Raw genomic sequence first — 16,335 nt, forward strand, 5'->3', positions numbered from 1 at the left:
AGACTGATCCATCTTCAAAATGCGTTCAGTGTTACTATGGCAGCCAGGATGCTTTTAAAGTCCTGGTTGCCATAGTAGTAACGGGGAGCGGGGGAGCGGTATACTTACAGTCCGTGCGGCTCCCGGGGCGCTCCAGAATGACGTCAGAGCGCCCCATGCGCATGGATGACGTGCCATGCAATCACATCATCCATGCGTGTGGGGCGCCCTGACGTCACTCTGAAGGGCCCCGGGAGCCGCACGGATGGTAAGTATACTGCTCCCCACTACACTTTACCATGGCTGCCAGGACTTTAGCGTCCCGGCAGCCCATGGTTACCATTCAGAAAAAGCTAAACGTCGAATCCGGAAATGCGCCGAAACGACGTTTAGCTTAAGGCCGGATCCGGATCAATGCCTTTCAATGGACATTAATTCCGGATCCGGCCTTGCGGCAAGTGTTCAGGATTTTGGGCTGGAGCAAAAAGCGCAGCATGCTGCGGTATTTTCTCCGTCCAAAAAACGTTCCGGTCCTGAACTGAAGACATCCTGATGCATCCTGAACGGATTTCTCTCCATTCAGAATGCATTAGGATAAAACTGATCAGGATTCTTCCGGCATAGAGCCCCGACGACGGAACTCTATGCCGGAAGAAAAGAACGCAGGTGTGAAAGATCCCTAATGCAGGGCATTTTTTGGAAATATCTCAGGAACGGTACATCCTAGAGTGTTGTGACCCGGTCTAAAACCTTCCCGGACACCTTTTGTCCCGGTGTGTCAAATTTGGTGAAGATCAGTCAAGTCGTTTGGTCGCACATAAAGAACAGACAGACAAACGTTCAGACAGACAGAAACTCATTTATTTATATATATATATATATATATATATATATATATGAGACATATATATTGCAATACATTTTTTATTTCAGTTAAAAAAAGACTTGCCACCACACCTGACATGTCTGTTCTAGTAAGGAATTGTATTCCACATTAAATAATTCTGAAGCTTTTATACTCCCGACTCTGTGTCGTGTTATTCCTGCTAGAAGTTTATGAATAAAAGTAGCACTATGTGTTACCAGTTGGTGGTGGGTGTGCCTGCACAGTCTGAGATTGTGCCAGATTGTACAGGGACACACGCCCCAACTGGTAACTTCCATTTTACATTTATCAGTTTCTAGCAGGGATAATAGAGGAATGGCATCACATAATACAATAGAGTTATAGGTAAAGATGCTGAAGAATTGTTATTACGTAGGTGATGCAATTATTACTAAAACAGACATTTCAGGTGCGGTGACAGGTCTTCTTTCGCACTTGGGGCACAAGTCCCCACCATATCTAATTTTGTGCTTTTGTGACAGAATCTGTCCAGTCTAGTTTCTTGATGAGCCGGATGGCTCTGTTTTGACAGTGTTGTAGAGCTCCCAGATCTTTCTCTGGCAGCCCCGCATACATTGCATTACCATAGTCCAGGTGGGAGTTGACTAGAGCTCCCACCACGACCTGTCTGCATGTGTTAAGAAGAAACGGTAGGGCTTTTTTTTAGAAGGAATAGGGCGAAGTTTGCTTTCCGTATTACTTCTTTAATCTGGGGACGGAGGCTCATTTCTTGATCCAAGATTATCCCCAGACTCTTTCCTTGTGTGGCAATGGCAACGGCAACATTTTCCCCGAAGCTGTGCATGGACCAAACGATTCCAGTGTAGGGTAAAAAGAAAAAATATTAGGGTTTGGGTCTGCCATGTATTTGGCAGCGTGGGAAAATGTGTCGTCTTGATGATAGCCCCTGGCTTCTATAGAAACAGAGGCTTCTCACTCGGTAATATCTGCCACTTTGTACCGGAGGCTCTCTACGTGGTAACTGAAAGTAAGTTTTGGCAGAGCCTGCTTTAGTGCACGGCTTCACTGATGCACATCCTCAAGCACAAAGACCTAATTATCACCCTCTAGACCCCAATGCCAAATCTGTAACAGGGCCACCATGTGCCATTTATATTGCTGTCTCCTTACGTGGCACAGAAGCCCTTGGGCCTCTCTCAGGCACACAAGCAGTATAGGTCTCTTCCCGTTGTCCCAATGTTTCAGTCTTCTGGAAACTGAAATGACCCAAAACTTCACTCTTTCCATTTATTTTCCTGCAGTGAAATCCGGATTATTAATACCTTGTGTTCTCGGCTTTTAAATTCTAAGGCAAATAAAAGAATATCGAATTAATCCCTCTGTAAACACGAATGTCCAGGATTTAGGGCTCTGAATTAGCAGCACCAGTCCAAGCACAATATTTAGGCAAGGGGCAGACGGCTGGATCATGAGCAGGATTTACATGTTTGTGTTTGTATGGAGCAGAAACACAATAGCAACCACCACCACCGGGCAAGTGAGATTCCCGATCGGTTCCAATTCACTTGCCAGATGGAAAAGTAACTGTGCACGAGCAAGCTTTGGAAAGCATGCATAAGCCGGTCACATCCTCCAGATGAAGTTAATATATTGCCTTTTACAGGGCCCATGGCTCCTTTTATTTTAGTCATTGTTATTTTTGTTTTCTTATGAACTTGCTACCTAATCTTCATATATCAGTGGCTAAAAAATAGGTTACAGCTTTTTCACTTTTGGACTGATCTGTCCCATATTTTTATGGGAGGTTTTCCTCCAAGAAGTTAATGTTGAAGAAGAATGAATGAATGTCCGTGCTGTCCATGGTTAGGATTAACCTTGTAGTCCTAACATGGCCAAAAACTAAGACCTATGAACTAATCTTAATCTTGTCCAATGTGGATATTCTGAGCAAGCTGCCCATGGACATACAAAAAGTACAAATCAAAGTAAATTCTGACAAGACTCCTAGTCCACACAGTGACTGGCAGCCTTCTGTGTATGCACACTGATACAGAGAGAGCCGTCAGTTACCGTATTATGTGTGGGCAGTGTAATCAGGATTTAGGACTGCAGCTCTGCTCCCATTCACTTGAAGGATAGGAGTTCAGTATCAAGAGGCTGGAAAACCCCTTTAAGCTGATTGGCATGTGTGCCAAGTGTTGGACCCTCACTAATCATATATCGACGTCCTGTCCAAAGAATAGACCATAAATAGTCCCATCCTAGTCCTTTCTTTCTTTTCCTTCTTTCTTTTCTTTCTTCTTTCTTTCGTTTCTTTTCTTTGGGTTTCTCTATAAAATCCATGTCTAACAAAATAAAGGTAACCCTTGAAGAATTAGTTATATCTAGGGAAAGCAGTGAGTTCTATACAGATATTGTAGAAATAGAATATGTGATGACCTTCTTCTGTCCAGGTATACTCTTTATTAAAGGGGTGACCCCCCAAAAAGGGGGGGGGGGGTACTTTTTCCAGAAACAGCAGTGCCTTTGTCCCCGAGTAGTATTGCCTTTCATCCCTATTGAAGTGAATGGGGCTGAGGTTCCATACTAGACATAGCCCCATAAGTTTACTGCTGTTCTGGGGGATAACATGCCGTTTTTTACATTGGACAACCCTTTTAAATGCATGCACCATATTTGTGTCTAGGTCCGTGAATAAAAAAAAAAGTAGTCACCTTCTTATTAATAAAACGAACTGGAATGTCATCAGTCCGCCTGACTCCACATCTGCACATTTGGAGAATCAGTCACCACATAAAACGTCACGCAGCGTGACGCATGAACGTGTCTGTGCCGTGCAACAGAGACCATATTAGGCAGCATCAGCTCTATGCTGGAGGAAGCTGAGACTCCTAGTCCCTGGCTTGGCATATTGGTTGTGAAATCTTACTCTTTATCATCCTTTCCAAAACATTTTGCAATCCTGCTCACAGACCACAGCGGCAGCTGCCTTCCATCAATAGAGGAAATTCACGATAGATAGGACTACAATGCATTTGTAGTAAACCTGTACCACCATGAGCCAATCTTATTTTCTAGTTGCCATTTTCCCATGAGTAAGACAATTGACCAATCAAATTCCATTTTCACTTTTCTCTGTTCAGAATTTTGATGGCCAGTATTTCAGGATCTGCCTTTAATGTCAGATCAGTGGTTGTCAGACTCTTGGCACCCCCACCAATGGATTGCAGCGCTGATATAAGTCCTGCGATCTCTTCATTGGTTATATCAGTAGCACGACGGCTACTTAGTAGCAGCACTGCGGGGTGTTGAAGATCTGTTTACTTGAATGGGATGAAGTTGCAATATCCTGCACTGCTACTACGAAGTAGTGAACTAGTTCAACCAGTGAAAAGACCGCAGTGCTCACAAATGTACTTCTGCCCCTTAAAACAGCTAATGAGCAGGGGTGCAGAGTGCCAGACCCCCACTGGTCTGAGGTTAGGCCATCGGTATCCTAATTTTAGAAAACCCCTTTGAACCTTCATTGTCGATCTGGGATTCTGCTGCACCTCGAAGATTAGTATGAAATCCCGTCCAACTTGAGCATTGTGAAAATGAGTACTAATCGGTGTCCTGGTCTCTCTTCTGCAGAGCTACAAGAAAGATTCTGCACAGGGCTCGGCAGCTGGTGGACTCCAAGAAGGAGGATGGCTTCACCGCACTGCATCTGGCCACACTCAACAACCACCAAGAGGTTGTGGACATTTTAGTTAAAGAGGTAAAGCATATTGCCGAGGGTATTTGTGACACGGCATCTCATGTTTCTGTGGAAAGCCTTCTTCTCTGACGTAAATTGGTGGTGGTGCAGCCTTTGATACCCTCTGTAATCTCAAGCACATTGAGGTCCCACTCCCCATTGTCAGTTAGGATGGGACTATGCATACAGCGGGGTCCTGGAAAGCTACCAGATCCTAAACTAACCGTCTGTGTTTTTAGCCGAGATGTGAATGAATTGGAGTTAAATACAGTTACATATACAATCAAATTAATGTGAAAAAACAACAACTTACAGAGCCACTTTAAATGGCATCTGTCAGCAGATTTCTACTTATACATGTACTTACTAAAACAGATGTGTCTGATTTGGGGGGAGGGTGTAGTTTGATCTGTGATCAGATGTAATAAATAAAAATATTGTTTTTATAAAGCAATACGTTATTTAAAAAAGGTTTTTCTTATTAGATTACTCGATTAATCATAAAAAAAATTCGATAGAATACTCGATTACTAAAATATTTGTTTACTGCAGCCCTAGTGTCCAAATATATATGGACCTAACTGTGTATGAAAATCAACTTCTAGGAGCAATGGGGGCGTTGCTGTTACACCTAGAGGCTCTGCTCTCTCTGTAACTCTGCACTTTTACTGGCAGGACCAGAGTTCTTCTAAAGTCAATCAAAGTGGAGAGGGTGTGGCAGGTGCAGAGAGAGCAGAACCTCTAGGTGTAACAGCAACGCCCCCATTGCTCCTAGAGACTCATTTTCTCAGCAATGCGGGCACATATGAACATGGACCAACACAGATGCCTTCAGCTGCCAAGTGCACATGTAACAGGTCAGCCAGTGTCACAGGTACAAATCTGCTGACAGATGCCCTTTTAAAATATAGTACATGTCCGACTAGATCTCAGATCTGATGCAGTCATCTCAATGGTTGGTGTCCTCCTCTACTAGTCCCTTTATTATTGATTTATTGAATTATCCTTTCACACGGAACAAAAATTCGATGGTTTTGCACAGGAAACATATGCAGCATGATACAGTACAAGGTTCATCAATGAATCTGGCGCCAGAACTGCAGTGAAGACAATCATATGACATATAAAAAGGAGTTATACTTCTCTCACTTCCTGGTCCCATGCCAGGGTCTGTTTACTGGGCTCCAGCGATGACGAGGCATATCGTCAACACATGACCCCTGCATCTAATCACAGGGTATGGCAGCCAGGTGTCGCAGCTGGTCATGGATGGAGCCGGGTAAGCAAAGGCCAGCAGGGGACCAGGGAGAAACAAGAGATGGGCAAGGCGAGTATACTGCTTTTATACAATTCACTAGTTGAATCCAGGCTAATCTGCAAGATTTGATTCAATTTTGTGTTGCAAAAATGTTCTGCTGTAGATCCATTGCGCTTGTCTGTGACCAGTAACATTTCTAATCTTACATGGTCGTTCTTTATACAGTATGCATTTACTTTGTTTCACATCTCAGGGCCGCTGTGATGTCAATCTCAGGAACAATAGAAACCAAACGCCTCTGCATCTGGCGGTGACACACGGTCACATCAACCTGGTGCAGATGCTGGTGGCAGAAGGGGCAGACGTGAATGCAGAAGATGAAGATGGCGACACGCCAATGCACATAGTGCTTGTCCAGCAGCACCTCTCCTGTCTGGAGCCAGAGGGCAATGGCTCTGCTACTCTAGCCAAGGTAAAAGAGGTAACGGTGCACATGCTAGACAGTAAGGATAGGGTTTCACAGCAACTGTTGATAAGAGAAAGATGAATTTAAAAAAAAAGGTAATTTGCATTGAAATCCAGCAATTACAGAATCCAAGCTTTTGTCGCACCATTTTTTCCACCTGCGGGAAACATTTATTTTAATCTTACTGAAACTCGTGGGTAATTAAATGTTGCTTTGGAGTTCTTGTCTGAATGACTGAACAAGTGATGTATAGGAGCTTGTGTGCATTGGCGTTTCTGTTCACGATGAGCGCAATTTATCGGCAATGGGAAATATATACCGTATGTAGGTAATACAGTAGCACCAGTGCAATGTCTGAATAGAAGTATGACCTGCATATATTTGAAAAACACCAGTGGGGGTCTGCTTTCAGCCTCCAACCCCCTCCACTCCAAAGCCCACCTATGATAAAGCTGCCGGATCCAACATATACTGGACGCTGCTGGTGCCTGATGGATCCTATTAAGGCCTCTTGCACACGACTGTATGGCTTTTTCAGTATTTTGCAGTCCGGAAAAAATACAGATGACGACCGCGTGCATTCCGTTTTTTACTGAACGGAACAGCTGGCCCCTGATAGAACAGTACTATCCTTGTCCGTTATGCGGACAATAGTAGGGCATGTTCTATTTTTGAACGGAAATACGGAAACGGAAGGCATACGGAGTACCTTCCGTTTTTTTTTTTTTTTTTTTTTGGGGATCCATTGAAATGAATGGTTCTGTATACGGAACGCAAAGGAAACGGAAGAAAAAAACTTTGTGTGCAAGAGGCCTAACTGTATTGAAATCCGCCAGATGTCCGTTGTGAATACAGAATTTGTGGCGCAGGCAACTGCCGGAACCTCCGTTGTAGATATGAACCTAGCCTAATGCAGAATTAAAGAACTTGTTTGACACTAAAATGTAGAGGGAGTCTGGACAGTGTTGGAATGAGTAACCAATTTTTCCCAGAGCCCTCGTTCCAGTGCCTTGGCCTTGTACCTGCAGTTTCCAGCCCCAGACCAGAAGTGATGACATTGCATATATTCTATGTATGAGACTACTGCCAATAATCGGTGGCCTCCGTGTTGACATGTGTACAGATATGCACATCGATTGGCTGACAGCAGTCACATATATGTGTAAGGAATATTATCACTTCCAGTCCAGCAAGTACAACGTTACAGCACTGGAAAGGGGACCCTGTGAAATGGGGAGTGCCTTTTTTTTGGTGTTTTGAACACTGTCCAGCCACCCTCTCTATTGGATGTTGGACAGCACCTTAAAAAAAGCACTTAAAAAAATACAGGAGAGCAGCTTGTAATCGGCAGCAGTAGCTTTTCTGTGCGCAATAAAAGGTCAGAAATGTTTTATTTTTTTTGTGTGTAAAAATGTTTTAATTAAAGCAGAATGCATGATAAAAACAGAATATTAGTGTTTCTGGTCATTTGTTGCAAGCGTTATATATTATGTGTGTGTGTGTGTATATATATATTACTATTCCTATCCGTTGGCTTACTTTGTGACAAATTTTGGTGCATCTTAAGCCACGCCTTTTCCCACTAAGCCTCGCCCACTTGTTCAGCAAGACATAAAACTGTCTAAAACAAATAATGAATGAAGGTGCAAAACATTTATTCCAGATTTTTTATTTTTGTTGTACAGGTTAAGCCAGAATTCTGGTGGCATGTTTTGCGTAGCAAATCTCCCCAGTTGTTTTTTTTTTTTTTTTCAATTTTTATTTTGTGCATAGAATTGAATCTTACATATACATTCCCCCAAAACAGCTGCAGAAAATCGACCATATGAAATCGAACATGAGATTTTTTATTTTTATTATTTTATTGTGACTGGCTGCATTTACATCACCATTTAGGCTTTCGTTCTTCTGATTCGTCGGAAGAGCATAAAAAAAGGATCCGTTATTTTGAGCATCAGTTATGATCAATTTGTGTCGCTTCCAGCAGAGATCAGTAAAAAATAACTGATCTCTGACGAAAGTCACACAAACTGATCATAACTGATGCTCAAAATAACGGATCCTTTTTTTTTTTTTTCCTCTTCTGACAGATCTGAAAGCTAAACGATGATGTGAACGTGCCCTTATGGGGTTAATCCTACTTTTCCTGTTTTATCACCTCCCAGTTGCAGGCTACTGGTTTGCTTGGAACTACAGAACTAAATGTTGGTGCAGCAATTGCTTGCTTTTTGGCATTGTCGGGTGCAGACATTAACTACGCCAATCACCGCGGGAAGTCACCTCTGGACCTGATCATTGATGGAAGGATAGCACATCTCGTGAAGAGCTTCTCACAGAAATTCAGGTACCGCATCTTCCATATAAAATACAGACAACGGTCATACAATGTGGGTTGTGCTGGGCATAAAGGATCTTTGGTGGTCAGGCTTCGACAAATTCAAATTGTGGATTTCTCTTGGATTAGGTGATCATAGAGGGTCCAGCGGTATTGAGCCACAAGATCTATAACCCATGTTGTTGTAGGGAACCAATCTAGTTTTCAAAGATGTATAGATCATGTGTAATTGACTTTATTGGCTTTACTGTCTAATATTTTCCGGACTTTTAATATTGATGACCAATCCTCAGGATAGGTCATGAATATCAGATCGGGGTGGGGTCCGTCACCGGGCATCCCTGCCGATCAGCTGGTTGAAGAAAAGGTTGTGCGCCGTCTTCCCTTCATTGTTTACCTGCTCGCCATCAACAGCGCAGCGGTGAGCAGTGTAATTACAAGAAGCCGTCCTAGTCACTTCTGTGGGAGAGCTTCTTCCTATTCAAGCCGTCCCATAGAAGTGAACGTCAACAGCGAGCAGGTAAACAATGAAGGGAAGACTGCGCACAACCTTTTCTTCAACCAGCTGATCGGCAGGGGTGCCTGGTGTCGAATCCCTCCTCCCCCCCTTCCCCACTGATCTGATATTCATGACCTATCCTGAGGATAGGTCATCAATATTAAAAACCTGGAAAACCCCTTTAAGGTAGTGGCAGTATATAATGAAGAATGTAGGCTAGTGTCACCTTTAGCAAACAACACAGTGCGTACATTTTAAGCATCATTATTTGCTGATCTTTATTATACAGCCCTTACAAAATAACCTACCATTGTTTGTGATACATAGAGAAGAACATTCACTTGTAAATGCATACAAATCAAATTAAAGGGGTTTTCCCATCATATACAATGGGGGCATATCGGATATGCCCCCATTGTCTGAACGGAGCAGGAAAATGAATAGAGGGCACACTGCACATGTGCAGCCACCCTCCATTTATTTCAATGGGTCTGCTAAAAATAGCTGAGCGCTGGCTCGGCTATTTCAGTCTGCCCCATATAAATGAATGGGAGCAGGGGGCCGTGTGTGCGGTGCGTTCCCATTCACTTGCGTGGGAGCAGCGCTTGGTGGTGGGCGGACCCCGGGAAACAGGGTCCTCCAGCCACAGCTCTCCCCGCACCTATCAGACAATGGAGGCATATTCTACCGATATGCCCCCATTGTATGTGATGGGAATACCCCTTTAACCTGTCAGTCTGTTTTGGGGAGTTGGAGGCCATTAAAATACTGTTAATTGTTCTCCTTTGTATTGGTTTCAGGGAACAGGTGGAAACTGATCCCTCCTCCATCATTAGCTGCAGCCTCCGCAGAGTCCATACTACTCCAAACACAATGACCAACCTCAGCCTATCAAGTGCTACCACTCCTTCCGAATGCCTTGTGTGTTCAGAACTGGCCATGCTCATCAGCTTCTTCCCTTGTCAGCACAGCATAGTATGTGAAGGTAAGAGATGATGGGAACCCATTTTGAAGCTTTAGCTCATTCACATCTGTTGCATACATTTATACAGATCAAGGATAAAGCATCTTGCAGTAAGCGCCCTCTAGTGGTGGCTGCAGGCAGCCAGAATGTTGTCATGGATGCATGTTTAGTTATCGCAACCGTTCTCAGAATACACATCACCACAGCAAGGCATGTGGGAGATTTGCAGAATTATGAATGCAGCTCTGATGGTCATATGAGCTCTAACTGAGGATCCATACAAGACGAGTAAAATCGCAATGCAATTTTATTTAAATTTCTCATGATTTTTATGCACATTATTTCTCTGTAAAATGGCATTTAAGAGGAGACATATGCTTTTTAAAGGGAATCTTTCACCAGTTTTCTGCTGCCTTCACCTTTACCTCCTAACAGATCCAGCACATGCCAATGAGAGCCCCCATATTCATGAGCTCACAGCTCTCCCCGCCCATCTGCTGATGGTTGACAGTTTTATTTTTTCCCCATAAGAATCATCAGCAAGTGGGCTGGGAGAGCCAGGAGCTCATGAATATGGGGGCTCATTGGCGTGTGCTCAATACAAGATTTTGGCAAAACAACTAGGTCAATTAAAGCGACCCAGCGTTTTGCTAAGGAAACCTGTCGGTTTTTAATGTGGCCCTTAGTTAGGACACCATAAAACTAGTGACAGATTCCCTTTAACAGGAATACCATAATCATGCTTAAAGGAGTTTTCCGGGACTACGGTATTCATAGGCCATATTTAGGCTAAAAAATCAATATGAGATGGGTTGGGTCCAAATCCAAGCTTCTTCGCTGATCAACTAGCTGAAAGGGCATTATTGCTTCCCCTTCATAGTTTACAAGGCATAGAGTCACATATTTGTTAGTGGCTGTGCCTAATGTTATAGCTCAGTCTCATTCACTTCAACAGGACTGGACTGCACGGTGGACGGTGTTTCCAGTAAACAATAGTTGCACACCCCCCCCCCCCCCTAATTTGCCTATCCAAAGAATTCACTATCAAAATTATAATCCAGGAATACACCTTTAACTTTAAAGGGCATTCTAGTTATATCAAGTATACTATCCATTGGTGTCCCATAACCCGTGGGGCCTCCTGAAACAAGCTGAGCGGCTGGTCGAGCATGCGCTGTGTTGTTCCATTCAATCTCTACGGGACTGCTGGTGAGTACTGTGTGTGGCTATTTACAGCAGTCCCGTAGAGAATGAATGGAGTGACGGTGAGCATGTTGAATGTTCCATTCATTTTGGGGGTGCCCACTTGGTACATAGCCCCTGTTTTCCTATGCATTGGGGATAACTTGATATAACTGTAATACACCTTTAAATTAGTTATCTGGGGTTTTATGTTGAATAGGTCATAAATATTAAAGTGGGGAGGGTCTGACTCTCAGCACCCCTGCAGATCATCTGTTTGAAGGGGCCGCAGCATTTGGGTGAGCACTGCGGCAAAGTCCCCTGTAGGGGGTCTCAGCTATTACCCAGATCACTCAAATCCATCATACATCATGGAACCGGAGATTCATAAGGAATTATGAATTGCTCGTCCATCATAGGCATAAACTAGTTATATATCTGCGACCCTGGGGCCAAGACGGACATGTCTCTGGTCGTAGTTTGGGGATTGGGTGCCGGGAAGGGTAGATACAGAGATCTCCCAGCAGGAACCTAATAACTGCGCCATGTTTGGTAGCTGGAACTCAGGCAAACCCGTTGGTCCCAGAACCATCTCCCTGTGACCTTTCGGTCTGGAGCTATGGGCCATAATGGATGTTGTGGGTCTTTTGCTACCAGGACAAGGAAGGGAGGGTGGACTCCTCCCAGAGGGAGGGAGGGGAGTGACCGACTACAGGTGAAAAGGCCCATGCAGGCCAGAGGCCAGGGTCTTTTCTCTGAAGGGGGGTCACATTGAGTAATGTGTTTGGAGGGACCGTGGACAAACTATTGACATTACTGCCCCCATGTGACTACAGTCGAGCATTACAGCAACCCAGAACTCATCATAACCAAAAGGACGACTCATCCATCTGGTAACGGACCTTTGCTCTGTTTAACTCTGTTGTATCATACCACCGTATTTGCACATCCGACCACTATATACAGATTATCTGTGTGTATTGTCTAGTGCGCCCTTAAGGCAATTAAATATATAATTTTAATCTTGTGCTGTTCTTGTATCTCGGTCCACGAATTCCCACGTCCATGTTTCTGCATAGTTATATGCTACTGCGGGTTGGTTTCTCACCCTATATAATCCCGTTAGCGGACCGGGCTTATATCAAACGAGGAACTGGTGGCAGTATACCCGGGCTGAGAAAGCTCTATTTCACTGGGGCAGTGAAAAGGCTCTCTCAGCTTGTCAGGTTTGTGAGCGAGTGTGAAGTTACACCGGAGGCCGAGTGGACCACCGTCTCTCACCCCCCTGCCTCTCTGTGCCCACGTGGACAGAGGAGTCTGTGTAAACTGTATCATGCTGACCGTACGTGCTACCAGGGAGGGCGTAACTTCACATCTTGGAAACCAGTGACTAAACCATATCTTGTGAGCTTGATGTAAGTTGACATCAGGCAAGGCCGTGAGGTGCGGTATTCGTCACACTCAGCTTGGTCCTTCTTTCGATAAGAGGAGTGTAAGAAAGGATGTCGACTGAGTGCTCCTGAAAGCGCCACAGCCCCTCCAATCAGCTCATCTGTAGGGTTACAGACAGACTATCACAGAGCTAATATGGATGACCTATCCATGTGACAGGGGATCAATTGTAAAGACCTGGTTAACCCCATTAAATAAAGGGTCCACTATGGGAATGCAGCTTTTTTTAACATTTAGAAATAAACTTCTGAAATAAAAACCATTGGATTTTGTATTGCAGAATGCTCCCGGAGAATGAAGAAATGTATAAAGTGTCAAGTATCAATCAGCAAGAAGATTAGACAAGGTGACGTATATGGTGTATTAACTCTTCACTGCCTGGTTGGATATCCAGAATTGTACCAAGCAGTTCAGGCAAATGTGGCAGATCATCAGATCAACACAAAGAAATGTTCCAGCATTTTGGAAAACCTCTGATTATTTGATCCTTCTCTTTACTTACAGAGATTAGACCTTTTAAAGGGAACCTGTCACTATAAAAATTTGAATTAATCTGCCGGCAGCAGGTTACAGAGCAGGAGTAGCTGAGCAGATTGATATATAGTTTTATAGCAAAAGATTCAGTAAAGCTTGTAATTTATACATTTATATCTCTGCTCATTTTGGGCTGTGACGTCCAGGAGGTGGTCCTATCAGTGATTGACAGCTATCTCTGTATACACTGCCATAGAGAGAAGGCTGTCAATCACTGATAGGACTGCCTCCTGGACTTCAGAGCCCAGAATGAGCAGGAATTTAAATAAATGAAATACAAGTTTTACTGAATCTTTTCCCATAAAACTTTATATCAATCTGCTGTTGATTGGGTAGACATGGTAATATGCAGCACTGTTCCAGTCAGCTGACCCAGCGCATTGCTGCGTGCGAGCCAGTACGCGCCTGCGCTGATCAGAAGATGAAGCTGAAGCACCCAGTAATGTGTATAGGGGCCTAAATGTCCTGTGCAAGTTATGAGTTCACCCTTGCATAGGGTGCCATAGTAGCTACATGGGCTCCCTCTACTGTATATACGCTCTGGTCAGTACTTGCTAAAGCACTTTAGAGAGCATTGTATGGAAAACTGAGAGTAGAGTACTAGAAATTCCCCTCCATTTCGCTATTAAAGGGAATGTGTCATCAGACAATGATCTATTGTTTAAATCACGTTTTTATGTTTAACATATTTTAAAAATATTTTTGATGTTATATTTAATTTTCCGTGTCAAAATTTATATTTAAACAAGCACCATAAAATCCTGCACTTTTTTCCCAGGCCACTAAGCCTAATGATAGGCGCCACTTCTTGGTCTGTAGAGATCACTTTACTGCAGTTACCTGCTTATATCATTCTAATCCTAGCTATAATGATATCACCTCTGTGTTTAGATAAGACAGGATCCACCACTCACAATAAGTGATTGTCAAAGCTTATCTCTTCTTTCTTTGTACAATGACCTCTGCGCAGGTCACAGAGCATGCCTAGAAAACGCTGCCATAGAAATCAAGGAGGTCCCCTACAGAATAAAAAATTATAATAATCTGTAATCAAAAAATAAAAAGAGATTAGAAAAAGGATATGTGTTACCATCTGGTGAAGAGAAAGGAGAATGGTTGGCACTCCATGTTAGTGATTAGGTCCTGGTGCTCAATGATGGGGCAGCCACCCAGGAAATTATACTATAAAGTATGACAGCACTCGGAGAGGAATTTCAATTCTTTCAGGTTTTTATTCCATCCAAAATCATTGCTGACATGGACAGCGTTTTGGTCCAGCCCGGACCTTGTTCACGGCCTATCAGTCTTGTTGCAATATGGGGAATAGATGGCGAAACGTTGGCCATGTCAACATAATGACTTTGGATGTTACTATCTGGTGACACATTTCCTATAAGTGTGCAAATACCAATTTGTTTTCCCTGTATTCCTTTGTAGACAGTACAGAAGTTGACAGTGTTCCCAGCTTAGAAGCATCAGATCGCAAGATGATGGAAGAGCTACAAAACCGATATCGCCAAATGGAGGAAAGGATGACCTGCCCGATCTGCATTGACAGTCACATCAAGTTGGTGTTCCAGTGCGGACATGGCTCCTGTGCAGAATGCAGCACATCCCTAACCTCTTGCCCCATTTGTAGGCAGGGCATTCGAGAGAGGATACAGTTATTTGTCTGAGTGTTGCTCGAGTGCGGGGGTCAGCGGCATAGACCTCAAGGATGGAAGCTTGCCTGAGCTAAGCATGGTTGTGTAGACCCTTCACCCACTGCAAGGGTTCTGGGAGGAGAGGCGACCCAACATTGCTTATGAAGAAGTGTGGCTGCAGTGTGTTCTTGTAAGCACCTATATAATATGTATCTCTCCACACTGGAAGGGCTATTCTATAGCGCAGTCTTCCTGAGAAATCCTATTTTCAGATGGACTGAAAAGGCCACTCCGACCACTCATTCTATTATAATATGTCATCACTGCCCATTCTTGACATGGTGTCTATATAGGAGTTTTCATTGTTTTGTTTCTGTAAAAAGAAAAAAAAAAAAACTAAACCACAGCCTTCCAATACAAAAAAAAAATGCTGCATTTCTTTTATTCATACATGTTCATGAGACAAAGCAATACTTTAGGTCAATAACCTGCAAGTGTAGACTTCTGCATCTGTTAATGGGCCCATGGAAAGAAAAAAGAAACTCCTGCTTGATAGGAGTATATCAGTGACCATTGAACGCTGGTTTTAGATGGGGTTAGGGGCCCTTTTTACATGGGCCAATGGTCGGGAATGAGCAACGCTTCTTCCCAATTATTGCCCCATGCCAACTTGCTAAAAATATTTGTTTTCCGTCAGCACATCTCCCCATGTAAAGAGATGTGCTGCCGACTAATGAACACTATAGGGCCAAACGACCCTATCAACGATCATTCTTCCCCATACTATAATTGCTGCTGGTAATGGGCCTTGATCGACATGCTGTATCACCGATTCCTGGTGCTCCCTACCAGGGATAATACCTACCCATGTAAAAGGGACCCTAAAGCTAGCCTTCGATGGGGGGCAGATATGGTCACACTTAGATGTCATGACGTTAGACTAGAGACCGGAAGAGAGAAAAGGATGTGTGTTTCTCTATAGATCTGTTAACATCACTTCCACATCTTCCATTTTCAGATAAGTGAGTGAATTAGCAACTTGACATTTGCTCATTTTTGTGTACAATGTATGAAAATTGTATATTAATGAAATAAAAGCAGGCTTGTTAATATTACCAAATTCATGCTTCTAGTCTCTTCCTGTGCCAAATTGTTGGCCGCCCTTTCTGTAGCAGCTAGGGGGGGGGTCTGTCGGTGACCTTTCACCTGCTTCTACTGTCTATTAGAACAGAAATTCTCCTCCTGCTGATTAGCTGCAGACTCACTTTCTTCTGAGCTTTGTGAATACTTAAAGGGAACCTGTCACCGGGATTTTGTGTATAGAGCTGGGGACATAGGTTGCTAGATGGCCGCTAGCACATCCACAATACCCAATCACCATAGCTCTGTGTGCTTTTATTGTGTAAAAAAACAATTTGATACATATGCAAATTAACC

General features: G+C 43.5%; 1 protein-coding gene across 7 annotated transcripts in view; it reads left to right on the plus strand.

Moving 5' to 3' along the window:
* MIB2 (MIB E3 ubiquitin protein ligase 2) overlaps positions 1 to 16,013 on the plus strand; it is a 111,297-nt gene extending 95,284 nt beyond the window's left edge. For 5 of the 7 annotated variants that reach the window (XM_044281916.1, XM_044281917.1, XM_044281918.1 and 2 more), the window contains 6 exons: positions 4,460 to 4,586; positions 6,077 to 6,304; positions 8,455 to 8,633; positions 9,924 to 10,108; positions 13,002 to 13,067; positions 14,693 to 16,013. In XM_044281916.1, coding sequence (XP_044137851.1) covers positions 4,460 to 4,586; positions 6,077 to 6,304; positions 8,455 to 8,633; positions 9,924 to 10,108; positions 13,002 to 13,067; positions 14,693 to 14,931 — 1,024 coding nt within the window. In that variant the 3' untranslated portion in view covers positions 14,932 to 16,013. The remainder of the gene's footprint in view (positions 1 to 4,459; positions 4,587 to 6,076; positions 6,305 to 8,454; positions 8,634 to 9,923; positions 10,109 to 13,001; positions 13,068 to 14,692) is intronic. The other 2 variants (XM_044281921.1, XM_044281919.1) reach the window with 1 other exon arrangement.
* Positions 16,014 to 16,335: the final 322 nt, after the last annotated feature.

This window comes from Bufo gargarizans, chromosome 2, assembly GCF_014858855.1.
Source record: "Bufo gargarizans isolate SCDJY-AF-19 chromosome 2, ASM1485885v1, whole genome shotgun sequence".
Taxonomy (NCBI): Eukaryota; Metazoa; Chordata; class Amphibia; order Anura; family Bufonidae; genus Bufo; species Bufo gargarizans.